General features: G+C 50.1%; 2 protein-coding genes across 2 annotated transcripts; both read left to right on the top strand.

Moving 5' to 3' along the window:
* Positions 1-605: 605 nt before the first annotated feature.
* On the top strand, positions 606-3,033 carry NCLIV_064660 (Ubiquitin carrier protein, related; the record flags this gene model as incomplete). Its single annotated transcript, XM_003886017.1, has 5 exons — positions 606-673; positions 1,048-1,127; positions 1,399-1,566; positions 2,112-2,240; positions 2,783-3,033. The coding sequence occupies 5 exons, from the start codon at positions 606-608 to the stop codon at positions 3,031-3,033; spliced, it is 696 nt and encodes a 231-aa protein (XP_003886066.1).
* A 3,547-nt stretch (positions 3,034-6,580) lies between these two features.
* On the top strand, positions 6,581-7,672 carry NCLIV_064650 (hypothetical protein; the record flags this gene model as incomplete). The annotated part of the gene is made up of 2 exons (XM_003886016.1): positions 6,581-6,866; positions 7,485-7,672. 2 exons carry the CDS (start codon positions 6,581-6,583, stop codon positions 7,670-7,672), a joined length of 474 nt encoding a protein of 157 aa, XP_003886065.1.
* Between the last annotated feature and the right edge of the window lie 7,054 nt (positions 7,673-14,726).

Below are 14,726 nucleotides of genomic sequence, written 5' to 3'. Positions count from 1 at the left end.
CAGATCAGTTTTTTTCAAATTCCTTAGAGGTTTGCTTTCTTGGAAGCCTTTTTGCAGACCTGTCCTTTGCGCTGGGCCCCGTCAACATTTGTGAAAAATTTGGTGAGAACACGCCAGAATTTTTTGAAGCGGGGACACATCGAGTCTGGTGCCTTTGCGTCGTCAACACGAAACTCGCCAACCTCTCAGGAGTAAAATCTCGAGATTTCGGTAACCTGCGTGGCTGCTGCCAGAGAGGTCCGATCGGCCATTCTGGCCGACACGGGGAAGACGAGTTTTTGGCATTTTATTCTGCGTACTCGTCTTGTGCAGATGCATCCACAGGAGGCGCATGGCTGTCCGAGATCTGCCCGCTGAGTTCTGTTTCGTGCCCGTAGTGGGGCTCAAATTGCTCTGGCGTACGGGGTGATTTCGTTTTTGTTTTGTGTGTGGAATATTTTACTCGCTGTCCGAGTGTTGCTGCTTGTGTGCATGTTTCAGCTCTCGACTGGTAGGATCGACATCGGGCACGACTTTCGTGCGTGGCAACTGCAGTAGGACCAGCTTGGCGTAGCTTCTTCTTCGCCATTTTCTCCGGACTTCATTAGGTACAAGGGGTCGACGAAATGGCAGGTTCGACGCTCTCGAACCATCAAGTCTCTTCAAATCGCAAACAGTGCGACTTCACGAAACTGTAAGTTTCGCGTTTGCCCAGAGCGCGCCAGCTCCCCGAAAAAGCGACGCGGAAAGGTCGCCGCGTCGGGCAGAATAGTGTACGCCGTTTTTTCTCATGTCTGTGACGGGACGTTCTCGCGGCGCTCAGGATCTCTTCCGTGTGCCGAAACATTGTGGCCATTCATCTGAGGGGATGGGGCGGATCTGCACGGAAGAACTGCAGGGCGTTCAACAGTAGCCCAGTTTTCGACGGGGTAAACATGGAAGAGAGTGCCATGCGTATTCGCGCTCCTCCCGTCTAAAAACAATTCCGGGATAGAGGCAAGGGTGACGTCAGGTCTCTAGTTACTCGCGGATTTTCCAGTTTTTGTTTGTGGTGCGATGGTTTTGTAGAATGATGGCCGGATTCGACTTGGAGTTGAACAACGATAGCACGCAAGATTTCCACGTGGTCTTCCATGGACCGAAAGGAAGTACGCCCCTCTTTTCGTATTTGGGAGTGCGTCGAGTGATGCCCCCCCGGAATTGCCGGTGTACCCTACCTCTTTACGAAAGAAATGAGACCTGTCAAGAGAGTCTGGCGTTCTGTCGCTAGCGTTTGTTGCGTTTTCATTTCGTTTCGGCGCGTGGCCCGTTCTGCGGTTCTCGTCCAAGCGAATTCGTTGTGAGAGGCTCTCTCACTTTCATTCCTAAGCAAACGAAGAGCTTTCACGATAGAGCCGCCTCCCTTTTGTCTGTTCACAGCGCTGTACGAAGGGGGCGTGTGGAAGGTGCACGTGACGCTGCCAGACGATTACCCTTTTGCGTCGCCATCAATCGGATTCATGAATAAGATGCTTCATCCGAACGTCGATGAGGCCTCCGGATCCGTCTGCCTCGACGTCATCAATCAGACGTGGACTCCCCTCTACAGTGAGCCTCGCCCTCTCTACGCCGTACATACACTGATACAGAAGCCAACATATGCCTGCATATGTAGAGACTTAAATGAGTGGCCATGTGTCCGCTGGCCTCCCAAAACGCTGTTAGAAGGGACGGTCGGTGATGTGTGGCAGAGGGTATGTATCTTTACGTGCTTGTGCATATGACGGCAAAGTTTCAGTCGATACATAAAAATATGAATGTACGTGGATTGGCACCTGCATCTTTTGTAGAGAGAAGACTGGGGGAAAAGTGCAAGAACGAGCTTGTTCGATGTCGGAAGCGAATACGGGCGACTGCCGTCTAGAGTCATTGCCTGTGGCGTACGAATTTTCTTGGATAAGAAGAAGCTGCTCTCGAAATTGGGGTCAGTATATCTACTCTGGTTTGCACACGATTGTACACATCATTTTATGTCGATATGTATACATATATCGGTGTGGATATATATATATATATATCAGTGTGTACCTGTCCGTGAATGTGTGTTCCTTGGTAACCGTGTGTCGTTTGCTGGTTGTTGCTTTGTGTTTCAGGCCTCGTGAACGTCTTTGAAGTCTTCTTGCCGCAATTGCTTACATATCCAAATCCAACGGACCCTCTCAACAGCGAGGCGGCTTCTCTTATGTCGCGCGATAAACGTCTGTACGAAGAGAAAGTCCGTGGTGAGTTCTCAGTGGCAAGTTCACTTTAAAAGCTACCTCTCGGTTCTTTTGCTTCAACTGCATGCGCACCATCCTCGCCCAAGGTGTTTCATCAATTTCTACTTTGAATCCAAGCTTCCTTCGGGCGCGTGTACTTTCCCCTCCCGCCTATCCACGTGCTTTGCATTTCCATAGGTTGCTCCTCATGTCAGATTGCTCCTCATGGTTCGCCCAGGTTTCACTGTTTTTCACTGCTTCGCTAACCCGACCTGTCTGCGTCTGTAGTTCTCGAGATGCGTGTCTATGTGCTATGTATGGGAGAGAGTAGGTTCGATTTTTTTGTCGAGTCGGCGGTTTGTCTTCAGGGGTGTCAGCGTTCACGGAGGTGGAGATGTGTAGGCCTGTGTGTGTGTGTGGTCGTGTGTTTTCTGTCTCACGGTCGTCCTGATGAGGACCACGACAGTTTTTTGCGGCCGCGAAGATCGGAGGCCCTGTGTTTTTGAGGTCATGGGTTTTCTTGTGTCGTAATGGTCGTGTGGGTTTTTGTGACTTCATTTTTCCAGAGTATGTGCGGCTGTACGCAAGTCGAGAAGAGTGGGAGAAGGAGCAGCGTGAGAAGAAGGAGGCGCAAAAAAACGGCCTTTGTGGCGCTACAGCAGAGACGTCCACGACTTCCAGCGGCGAAGCGTCGACCGTTGGGGAAACTGTCCCCACAACGGCGACAACTGCCGACGCCACGAACGATGCAGTTTCCGAGATCAGCGATTTGGGCAGTCCGGCCGACATTGAAGACGTGGATATATCTGCTCTCTGATCGAAATATCCAGTCGACGCAACGACGAAAGATGACGCGGTTGTTCCACCGTCTCCATTCGGCCGTGAAGGCTCGCTAAAAACATGTACAGAAACGCCCAGCGTGGGACGGACCTACGCACAGAAACCTAAACATGCATATCTATATATGAATTCACATCGTGGAGAGAGAAAGAGATGCGTGCACATATAGGTCTCCCTCTGTATAGTGATATGTATGTGGTCATTTGTATCATGTGTACGTATTTGTATATTGGCACGTGGTTGGTATCCACTTGAGGCGTGCAGATATGTCGGTGTGTGTTCGGTCGGAGACGAAAGGAACGCAGAAGGACGCGCTAGCGTGGATCAGTTTTGTAGTTGGGCGTTTGGGAGACAGAAGAATGGAAATCGATGCGTGGACACAGCATGTGTACTTTCCCCGGAGAAGCAGTTGGCGGCGCGAAGGGATCAGGCGAGAGGGTGGGAACACATGCGGTTTCCTCGGAGAAAAGTGTTGGTGCGGGACCGGCCTCTCGCGCAGGTGGTGATTTTCTAGGTTTGGCACGCAGGTTTTGAGGTCTGGGAGCTGCGCAGAGGGACCGACCTAGCGAAGCTTTTTGCAAAGAGTTTTTGAGTTTTGGGGAACCTCTGCGACACAGCATAAAAGCGACTTTTTATGAGCTTCGTTAGACGCCATTCCATGCGTCCCCTGCTCCACGTGTGGTATCTCTGGCGTGTGTCGGTTGTCGAACAAGAAGAGAGAGGGGATCGGTGCATTACGAGACAGGGGGCGGAAGAGAGGAACAGGACAGAGGAAGCGTGAGAGAGCGCCATGCGGAATGCAGATACTTTGAAAGAGAGGAATCCGGCCTTGCTTTCGCAGGGAGGAAACCTAGAATATACAGACCGATTTGCCTGTATAAACACAGGGTCGCGTTCCACACACAGAGGATCCTCCGTCGTGTGATAGGCCCACGCCTGTATGTGTGTACACGTGGTCAAGAGAGTGAGAAAATGGCCCTTCCGAGCGGAGTTTGGTTTGCCGTCCTGACTTTAACATCCAGGAAGGGTGTCTTGTTTTTGACTGCCTGGCTTTTTCTTTTGGAGTGCAAGCGCTGGAGGTGCGGCTCTCTTCTCTTTCACCCTCGAGGAGAGGGCAGGAAGCGTGCCTGATGAGCTCTGAAGAAACAGCCTTCGTCTTTCTGTTTGTCCGCAAGGACTCGTTCCACTCTGCAGAAGGCAGAGGGACACCTTGAAGATGGGGCGGTGGATGCCGAACTGCGTTCGTCGCTCTGTCGCCGACAGTCTCAGTGGACGAAGAGAAGCGACGAGTGAGAGGCACAGGGAAAGAACAGCAAGCGAGGGAGGGCACCTACAAGATCGCGTTTTCGCCTCGCGATATCGAGGGAGAGTTCTTCCCGAAAATTCATCTCGAGGACAAACCTCGAACATGAAGCAAGAGTGCTTTCTTCCCCTGCAAGAGCTCGTCCTCCCTGGTGTTTACTATGTACATTCGACTACAACCGTATATATATATATATATATATATACATGTATGTATATATGTACATATATATCTATAAGGATGTGCCTAGGTGCCTGCGCGTATCTGTTTCGTCGTTACGTGAAATGTAGATATAAATGACGGGTGTTTTGCCTTTCTTCGGAGTTGTGAGGAAAGGCCACGACGTGTGCGTTGCGCGGCCCGTCATTGTTTTGTACGAGGGAAACGCTGTGTGTTCTAGTTCGTTTCGAGGGGAAGGCAAGACCACACGACAGTCTCGGGAGATTCAGATTGCCAAGACTTTTTTGTCCCTCTCGAACGCGTCGTCCTGTGCGCGGGGAAGGAGTTGGCACGAGTGCATGCGCTGCTGACAGAGTGTTTGCCATGAACACAGGCTTCTCCGGGGACCCATGCAGCGTCCAAAAGTTTAAGGTGGCGACACATACGTATCGTTTGCTGACCTTGAATATCATGACGCAGAGAGCCCGGGGGAGTAGAAGCGAGAGACACAGGTGCGATGAACCCTTGTTGCGCTCAGCTGGGACAAAGGACAAGAGAGAGAGCTCGTGCATGTCGCCCTGTGCAGCGTTTTCGATGTGTTTTGTATCCAGAAGAAAGAGGCGAAGGCTGTTTTTCTGTCCGTATGCTGGCCACGAGAGAAAGAGGTGCGTAGTGTCGAGGACAGGGGCAGGCAGATCGCACGAGGGTCTTTTTCCGACAGTAGAGTGGCTGTACTTGCTTTCTGTGTAGAGGGTCGGGCGAGAAGCAGTTTGTTATCGTTCATTTCTTCGTCGAATTCGCCGACAAGTGCACGGCGGAAGAGGGAACGGTCTTTCGGTGGTGAGATTTTCGTTCGCGAGAGAAGCGTGAAGAGGCAAGTTGTGCAGCGTAAACACTCTCTACTTGACACACAACCAGATCCCTACCCGAAAATGTCCAGATCACTGGCGTCGCTGACACAATCTGTTCTCAGTGTCCGCCTTTCGACTTTCGATTGAAAAAAAGAAAGGACGTGGCCAGGAGAAACCCGACGACCCCCCTCCTGTCTGCTACGGAAAATGAAACCGAAATTTCGAAGTCTTATTGCGGAAGAGTGACAGACTGAAAAACCTAGTTCAAGGAAACGCGTTGAAGAAACAATATACGCAGCATCTTTCCCTATTCTGTGTCGATAGGTGCCGCGGCGAAACCCGTTACCGCTGCAAAATCACTCGGTGTCACTTCCTATAGGGAACGGCAACTTGTCACTAAATGCGGAAGTAAATACGCTGTGGGAGGAACTTCCATGTTAACCCCTACGTGACTATATGGCCAGAGCACACAGGATCTGCCGTACCTCCTTCCCATGTCATAGACGAATGAAAGACTGTAAGCTGAAAGGAACCCTGCTTACTAAGAAGCGGCGGTGCAAGCTTCATGACTTTCCTGCACTTCGGTTGGCCTCCCCTTGCCACGATCCGCCAACTTGGGCGTTACCGCTGCCGAAATAACGGAAACGATGTTGGCATTGCGTCCTTTGTCCCAACACCCGTCGGGGCGGCCAACGCAACGCGTTTTGACGACCCTGTTAGTGACAGCGTAATACAGTAGCCAATCGTTGATTTTCTCGCTGTCTTGAGTGGGACAGCTGCTGCGTTTGACACCAGCCCAGCGATGGCATGCGCTCTGCGCGTCTCTGGTGCCTCGGTGCCTTCTCTAGCTCCTCGGCATGTTACTGGCCTCCCTGTAGGGGCGAAGATCGAGCGACGCAAGTTTCTAATATCTCTGCTAATCATGCCTCGTGTCTTAAGTTACGTCCCGATTACCGATTAGCATCGACGTAGCTCCTGTGTGGACCCGTTAGTGGGACATGCGCGATGACATGGGTCAGACGTGAGTTGGGTCCTCGGGGTGCTAAACGCGGCGCATGGTTTCCCGTTCTTCCGTATTTCTCCCTTCAGATTGCCTTCCCCGTTGTTTCGTGCCGGTGTACACCTTTTTTGCCAGGCGAGTCATCGGCAGGTCCAGAGAGAACGTGCAGCCGCGCTTGGTTACCTTGAGATCTCCAAGCCTTTCCGTAATGATGACAGTTGGCAAACGACTTCTCGTGTCGGTGTTCCCACTAGTTGTTTCGCTTGGAGTCGTCTTCGTTTGTGCTTCTCAAAATGGAAGTCATCCCAATGGTCAGGAAGACGCTGGACAAGGCGAAGGGGCGTCAGGCAGACCGCCAGTTCAGCCGTCCGACGGTTCGAGAGGCCACAGACATGGCGGCGCACGGCGTCAGACAGGAGAACGTCTTCCGCGACCTGAGGATTTGTCCTTACCGCCAGCTGCTGTTGATCCCGTAGTCGAAGAGCAGCGGCGCCGAGGTGGGTCGGCGAATCCGTGTGCTGCTGCGGCAATCTGTTCGCTCTTTTTCGCTCACTCTAAGTCACTCACTCGACTGGGGAATTATGGGCGCGTGCGCCTTGTTAGCAGAACCGCAGTCCGTGTTTCAGTCTTCCATCAGATGAGGGGACACAGGCCAGCGGGAGCTTCACGGGGAGGCGCTTTCCTACACTAGCAGCATAAGTTCCGGTTAGAGGCAGAAGGGACAGGATACTTCAAGTCCCAGAAAGAAGCTCCGTAAGAGGCACTTTGGTGTCAAGCGTGACTGTTTGATTCGCTAGGTTGTTCTGGTACCTTCTCAGTCTGGAAGGCGAAGGATATAGGTCAATTCCACTTAAGGGGAGTGGTGGGTTTTGCTATGTGTCGTATGAATCTCCCCATCCAGCAAACACGTAGGATGTGTACTCTGCAGTCCAAGTTGGCCACTTTACTATACGTTTGCATGCGGACCGCCCAAGTCGGTATATCTATTTCGTTGCTATATAGTCTATCCTCGATGCACATGCATACAATGCTGCGATGGTGATACGAAGCGAATCCGTATTCCAATACGTGATTCCCACTTTTTGTTTTTGCTGGTGACTTCTCTGTGCAATCAGCGATATTGCAGCGACGGCAAGAAGAACAGCTGTTGGAGGCGCTACTTGCGGAACAACAAGTTATCATGCGTGGAATTCGTGTACCGCCAGAGGCACATCAACCACCCAGTCCCCCAGGTAGAGCAACGCAAGCGCAACCAAACGAAGAGACACAGGGCATGCTAGATTGCCGCTGTTCGGTTGGTTAGGTCGCGGGGTGGATCTCATATCATTAGAAAGGATGCTGACAGGGACAGATATACCACTGTACGGCTCACGGACCGCCGAGCTCGGAAGATCGCCGATGCTGGGCTCTGGCAGGCTAGAAGGCACTGGCTCATCGTCACGTAGCACAAATCAGCAAAGAGGGGGGAATCCGAAAGCTTCCCAAGGGCACCAGCTTGCACGCAGAAATGGAGCACGTGAGTGTGGGTGAGTGCCGTTTTCTGGAAGCCCATCCCACTGCTATTTCATGTCAGAAATCATTCTCATCTGTATCGTGTGGATTTCGAGAGGATGGACGCTGGCGACCCAGACACAAAAAAGCCCGTGTTAGGGAAATCTCACGAGATGTAGCCTCTTCGGTTTTGTCTTGTTCATGGAGTATCCTATCTAGGCTCCTAGTTTCCTGTCAAAACCAAGAGAGGGCTTTTTTTCTTGGGGAGCTTTTGCTTGTTCCCATCACAACATCCATTCATGTGTCATTAAGGGTAAACGTTTGACTGCATACAGTGAATATGTAACATTTGTCCTAGCGTTCCAATCTGATTTTGTAATACGATATTGTGTTTATAGACGCACTCATTCGCATATGGATATATATAACCACCCTTGATCTTAGGAGCTTGGGGATTTCCTTCTGCTTGTCGAGAGCCGGAAGATGATGGGGTGAAACGGCGCGTTATTATGCAGGATCGAAATACCCTGTTTAAGGGCCGGAGTCACGTTTTTCTGTTCCGTCTTTCTCATCTCACTGTCTGAGTCAGTAGGTCGCTGGTGCATTTCACTGCACTCATCGCAAAGGGCTAAGAGATGCAACAAGGGCGAGATTCGTCCCCAAAGAGGTTTTGCATTGTCATGAAGAAAACGATCATGCGCATAAGAAGCCAGTGAACTGTGAAAACGTTTTCATGCCACATTTCGCTATATTCCGTCTTCTTTTTGTGTTCATCGTCTGGGACGACAGATTAGCTCTAACATTTTCTGGTGTGACCGCTAGAGCTGTTCGATAGGACCACATGGAATGGAGTTTCTCCTCACGTTCTGCTGCGCCGAACGACTGCTTCCTCCTCCGTTCTTCGTTCCTCTGCTGTGCAGGGGGGTAGCGGAACACGGGCGCGACAAGTAGGTTTCTCCGTTTGGGATTTCCTTTTTCTTACCTGTTTTTACAACGTTTCGCTGTGTTCATTCCTGACCATTCAGTCGTAATCAAATGAGGCACACGGAAGGTTCTACCACTATCTTCAGAGATGCTCCAGGCGTCTGCTTCTCGTGGATATTTGGATATCACTACGCATGCCGTAAAAGAGCCGCGCTGGTCTTCTTTTTTCTATTCCGTGTCCCTTTCTGGATAGTGTTCTCTCGACACTTAGGTGGATGGCAGTGTGCTGACTTCGGGGAATGATTGCAATTAGTGGGGGGGAGAGAGTGAGGAAGAAGGGATGAGACGAAGAAGAAATGCGGAAGAGATGAAGATGCAGGGCAACAGAGAGCCAGGCAAAGTAGGACGGTAGCATGTAAACAGAGGGCGTGTGCAGGCCTTCTACACCAAAGAGCGTAAAAGAGAGACAAGGAATTTCAAAGTGTGTTTTCTTGTGTGCGCATTGACCAGCCAGTCACAGTGGGACGCGAAACACGTGACGGTGGTTTGGGTACTGGTTCAAGGGGAAGGCCACACTTGACAAGAGTCGAGCGCCGAGGGCCCTCTGCGGATCGCCAGGAGGCGGAATCACAGGATAGTTCTCGAAGAGTCCAGGCAGCCAAAGCCGTAGGCGGTGGTGCTCTTATGGCGTGAAGATGTGATGGCTTCCGTTTCCACTGATTGTTGCAGCGCCATTAATAGATATCTTTCGCAAATGTCGGGTTCCTCCTTGAATAAAACACTGTTCTGTTTCTGCTTGTCGCATTTCTACTTCTGTTCTTCCCTCTTTTATCTTCAACTATAGAGTAGTCCTCATTGTTTCGTCAAAACGTAAGCACCCCTTGTGTCGATGTGTGCGACGCAATTATGTGCCTGTCCTTGTATTTATCCACCTGTCGCTTTCTCCCTGTATGGGGCTGACTCATATCAGTCCGCTTTATCGTTTATCAGCATACTTCCGTCAGTTCCATGTTGATAGACCTATCTCTCAGCCTACGTGTGTATCTGTGCACATGTTGCAACGTATACTTCTGTGCATGTGCATATGTGGACACACACATGTGTGTGGGCGGACGTGTGCTTGTCGCTGCACTTTGTGCGGGTCTGTGCTTGCCCGCGTAGTGATATGTTCGATCTATCATCAGTTTTCCTGTTAACCGATTAAATCACTCTGTCCGTGGAAACTTGCCACAATGCTGTTCGTTGCCTGTGTCCATCCGTTGTTTTTCTTTCCTCGTCTCTCCAAAAGGTTTGTTCTTCTTCATGTACTTTTCCGTTTTGTCCTCCTTGAGATTCAACACACTGTCCCCCCTCCCACACGCTGTCATGCATCGCAGTCTCTGTGTTGGTCGGACCTTGATCGAAAGAGTGTAAGGATGGAGAGGGAAAACGGCCGCAGTTTTGAGCGATGCCCTCTTGAGTGTTGTGATCTTTAGTTAATTCGCCTTGTGTTCCCAGAATTCTACATTTGTCTTCGACCTTGGAGCCTCCACCCTGAGGGAGGCGAATATACACAGCCTTCTGTGTGAAGCCGATACGTTCGTGTTGTCTGAAAGTGTGTGCCTGTATTGAATTTTCTTCGGATGAGTCATGCCACGTCTTTCTGAAGTGCACTTCCAGTTTTCTGGCCACAGTTTTCTTGTTTTTCACCGGCCAGTGGAAAGTTCAGGCGGTACTCTTTCAACCCAAGTCTTTCTTCGTCTCGCTCGCTTTCCCCCACAGAAAAACACTGTTTCCAAGTGTCACGTTTCCCCCTTTTTAAAAGAAAGAGATGCTCTTTCTGTTTTCCCTGGCTGCTTCCAATGTTTTTGGATGGCGTATTCTGCGTAGCACTTACTCGTCACGGTAGATCGGGTTCATAATCTGTTTTCTTCACGTCTACTTCCACGATGCCTCTCCCGCAGAAACCTCTTGTGCTTTGTCCCACCCTCCAGGCTGGGCAAGCATATTCTCATTTTCTCTCTGTATGCCTCAGTGACCTGAAATAGACGGTGCGGGAGACGCTAGAGGGGAGGAGTTAGACTGGGGATTGAAATGTTCATCTAAACTGTTTTCTTGCGGAGAGGACGTACATGGTAGTGCACGCTGCATATGGTAACGCCTTAGCAGTATGTGGAGTAGATTGTTTGCACCAGCAAGGTCTATCTAGAGTGCGTGGGTAACGAACTCTCCCTTGCATTTCCTAACGTGGAAGTGGATCGAGCGCTTGTTTATGCACAGTGGGAGACCGAAGAAGTCGGTGGCGTTTTCTTGTAGAAAGTGTGATTGTTTTTCTCATTTATCCTTGCGGGGTTTCAGGAAAGTGGCGAGGACTTGCCACACGTTGTAACAAGGTTTCTTTTTCGTACCTCTCTTTTGCCCAAGGCAGAGGATTCAGTCTATTTTGAAGACGGTACATTCGAACGTGGGAACTAATGAATGCGACTTTCCTCCGTTTTCCGTGCTAATGGGACTGCGGGTAGAGGGAAGATCCACAGGTAGTTTAAGAAGGCGTGACGGAGAAAGACTTAATCACGAAGGGAACGAAACACGGGAAGAAGCTTACACAGCAGGAACCAGCATCACTGCACCGTCACGGGAACCCGGGAAAAGGCAGTTTGGCGTTCGCGATGTTCATCGGCTAAGGGCAGTGTACTTGTTTCCTATTCTCTGCTTCCTTGCACGTGTATGAAGCTTCACTTTTGTATTGCTCGCCTCTCTTTGTTCAGGCCAATACTTGCATTTGTTATCAGTTCCATGCTAGCATGTAGCATCTCGGTAGCTACTGAAGCCACCCCATTTTTCCCGTTGTTTATGTCACCTCACCTGTCTATCGTCGTCAGCTGGTGAGCGTGCTCTCGATGACGTCCGCACAAGCGTCGGTTTCATTTTTTCTTCAAAAAAAGTCGCCTTGTGGCAAACTAGATAGTGGAGACTGCTTCGACGTGTATATTGCCTTCGCACAAAGCATAGAACATTCGCTGTTCGGAAGCCTGACGGTAAAAAAGTGTTTTCCGGAGTTTTTAGTTTCTTTGTCCACTCTTTGTGTGTTAAAAAAAATCGGACAGGCAGTAAGGAGAACAGAGCTTCCAGCAATTCGCTATCCGGTGTAAATCGGGATGCGCAATTGCATGCAGATTTCTTTGCTTTGAAACGCTGTGAGACAAGGGCGATGGGGTGGGAGTTGACGCCAGTGATAGCTCTGTCATTGCCGTCTTCCCTGTCGACGCTGTTTTCAGAAAGTAAAGTTACACGCCGTGGGAGTCGTGATCATATGCTCGCTAGGGCTATACAGGCAGACGGAGGCACGCCTAATGCACGCGTAAACCGATATGTTAGCATGTCGATTTTTGCCGACGTTGTGAGCCTGCATTATATATGCAGTTCTTGTTTGAGGCATAGTTACAGGGGGTGATCCATTTCCCTTGAAGCTGCGTTCCTCGATACCAAGCGCCACATGCAGCAGAAAAAGTTATGCTTTCTTACAATAATGACTTCCTTTAGAGTTTTCTTGCACTTGACCTCTGCCCTTTTCCAGCAAGTAAGCCAACACAGGAAGCAATATAAGGTGAAGTTATTGTCCTTTCCTGCCACGTTATTCTGAGGGCACGCTTCCGTGGACGGTACACAGTTCCAGCCGCTCAGTCTCTCTTGAACCATCATTTGTTTGTTCACTCTCTTCGCCTAAAAATCTCAATGCGCTACAGTAGAGTGTCTTTGATGTAACAGTGACCAAACTGCGCTTGTGGATACAACTGCCGTTGTCATTGATCGTCTGTTGAAAGTTGTCATATGATCCGTTGTGCTTCAGGAATCGCTGTACTTGTTGCGATCCTTCGACTGACATGTGCTACTTGCTACTGCTTTTTTGTCCCCTGTCTCGTGTCTCCCAGTCTTCATTTTCTTGCCTGTTTCGTCTATATTATTTCGTCGCTGTGCCACCAGCTAGTAAGTGCCGTCCGTTGCGTTGCATTTTATTTTTTAAACCAGTACTCTCACGGGAGCGCGGATGTTCCCGTTTGTCCTGTCTAGAGTAGCTAAGATACAGTGACTGGAAACTTCCAAAAATGTAGCTTCCCTTCAGGGCATTCTTTGTGGCAGTACGAGAAGCGAAAGGCGTTTGTAAACAGAGGGAGTAAGCGCCCCGGGATGATGTGGTGCTACGGGACGTCGCCCAAACCCGGAGATGTTCTGGGGGGCTTTCGTTTCCGAGTTTCTGGTTCTGAGTGAACTGAAATCGCCTGTATTTATTGTACGACTGAATTGGGACCAGGAAGTAAGTTCTGCAATTTTGAGACACATGGGCCAGAAAGAACCAACTATATTCAAACCAGCTACTGGTTCGCTGTTCTGTTTTTTTCTTTGTTCTTTCTCTTCTCGTCTGCCGCGCGTTCCCCGCACCCTCGCGAGTGCCGATGGGCCCATACAGGTTTTCTGTATGCACGGGTGCATTCAACTGTCCACATATGAGTCGCTGTCTCCCCATTTATCATGAAAGCGAAGGGGACACGTCGACGCATGCAGTGACGGAATAGGATGTTCGCACGTGGGGGGATGATTCAGTCTTCCGGCGAAAAAAACTGTTCACGAAGGGAGTGCGGAGGTGGCTGCTGGCGTCGACCCCTTGTTACGTGCTTTCATATGGGCGGAGGCAACGGCATTCGTCAGCATCAGCCTCCTGCAGCCGGACTACATTAAGGGGATTGCGGTTTCTTTCCCTTCAGCAAGTACGTTCACTGGCTTCAAGTCCCAATGTTTTTGCTTAGTTCCTTCCCGTATAATCCGGCGTAGACTCGCTTTTCTTCGGTATCGGGTGACGGTGATGTCTTGATCCATCTAAAGGTTTTCATCTAAAGGCTTTATGTATGTCTTACTTCTCATTTTGTTAACCCACCTTTGGGCTATGCAGGGGAGGGCGATGTCGTCCGCATGGGCAAACACGCAAGGATATCATCACATTCAAGGGAACATCAAAATGCCACAATGCACAATAGTCTGCTTGCGATGATGGCCAACTGACTGCTGTGTCCGTGTTGTATTGCACAGGTTGTAAGACCGCGTCATTTGTCTATATAATAACCTGAGATAGCATTGAAACCGCAATTGCATCCGCCTGCCTTCACGAACGAACAAACATGCTCGTTTTTAGGATGGCAGAAAAGGCAGGTGTGCTGGCTTTATGGGTGCACCGAGCGAAGAAGCCGAGGCGTCCCCAAGCGATGCAGTGCGTCGTGGCGTAGCCCCGTGTCTGCGTCATGCATACTTCATCATCATTGTTGAATGCGGCTCTGTTTTGCGCAGTTCGACGTTCGTCAATTTAGCTTTCAGAATCAAGAGAGTTTTTCCGTAGACTCTAACAGGAGAGCTATCTCCGGCGAGGCCTGTCTCGTCAAAGTGTTGTGGTGTGGTGGGAATATGCATGCCTCCCAAGTGACAAAATGCAGTGGCGCGTGTGGAGGTTTTTCCTCTGTCAATTTCAGCGGGAAGTAAGTTGGTAACCCTACCGGAAGGCTGTCTTTCTTGGACAAAACACCAGGCATGCCACCAATGCCGAGCACTGAAGAGAGCCACGATAGCCATATCGGTATAGGAATTACAGAGGCGGGAATTAGCCGGCACCACCATTTTACTACACCTATACATACTCACATGCTGTGATATATTACTTGGGAAAGACCCACGAGCAAGTGTTTTCACTCGTTTTTCATGCACTGTTTTAGGAAGTACGTCCGCAACATCAACCACCATTTTCGATGGGGGTTCCCCTGTCAACATATACGGGTGTACAGATTGCTACATGTGCGTAACCATGTAGTTGATCATTTATAGATGTGAACCCAGAAGCTGTCTAGAGCACGGGGAACACCTAATGCAGCACCCAGGTTGTTTCCAACGGATCAAAAACGAATGGGGCGGGGAATGGA

This window comes from Neospora caninum, chromosome XII, assembly GCF_000208865.1.
Source record: "Neospora caninum Liverpool complete genome, chromosome XII".
NCBI lineage: Eukaryota > Apicomplexa > Conoidasida > Eucoccidiorida > Sarcocystidae > Neospora > Neospora caninum.
Note: the sequence above shows the minus strand (reverse complement) of the source record. Positions and strands in the feature narration are given on the sequence as shown.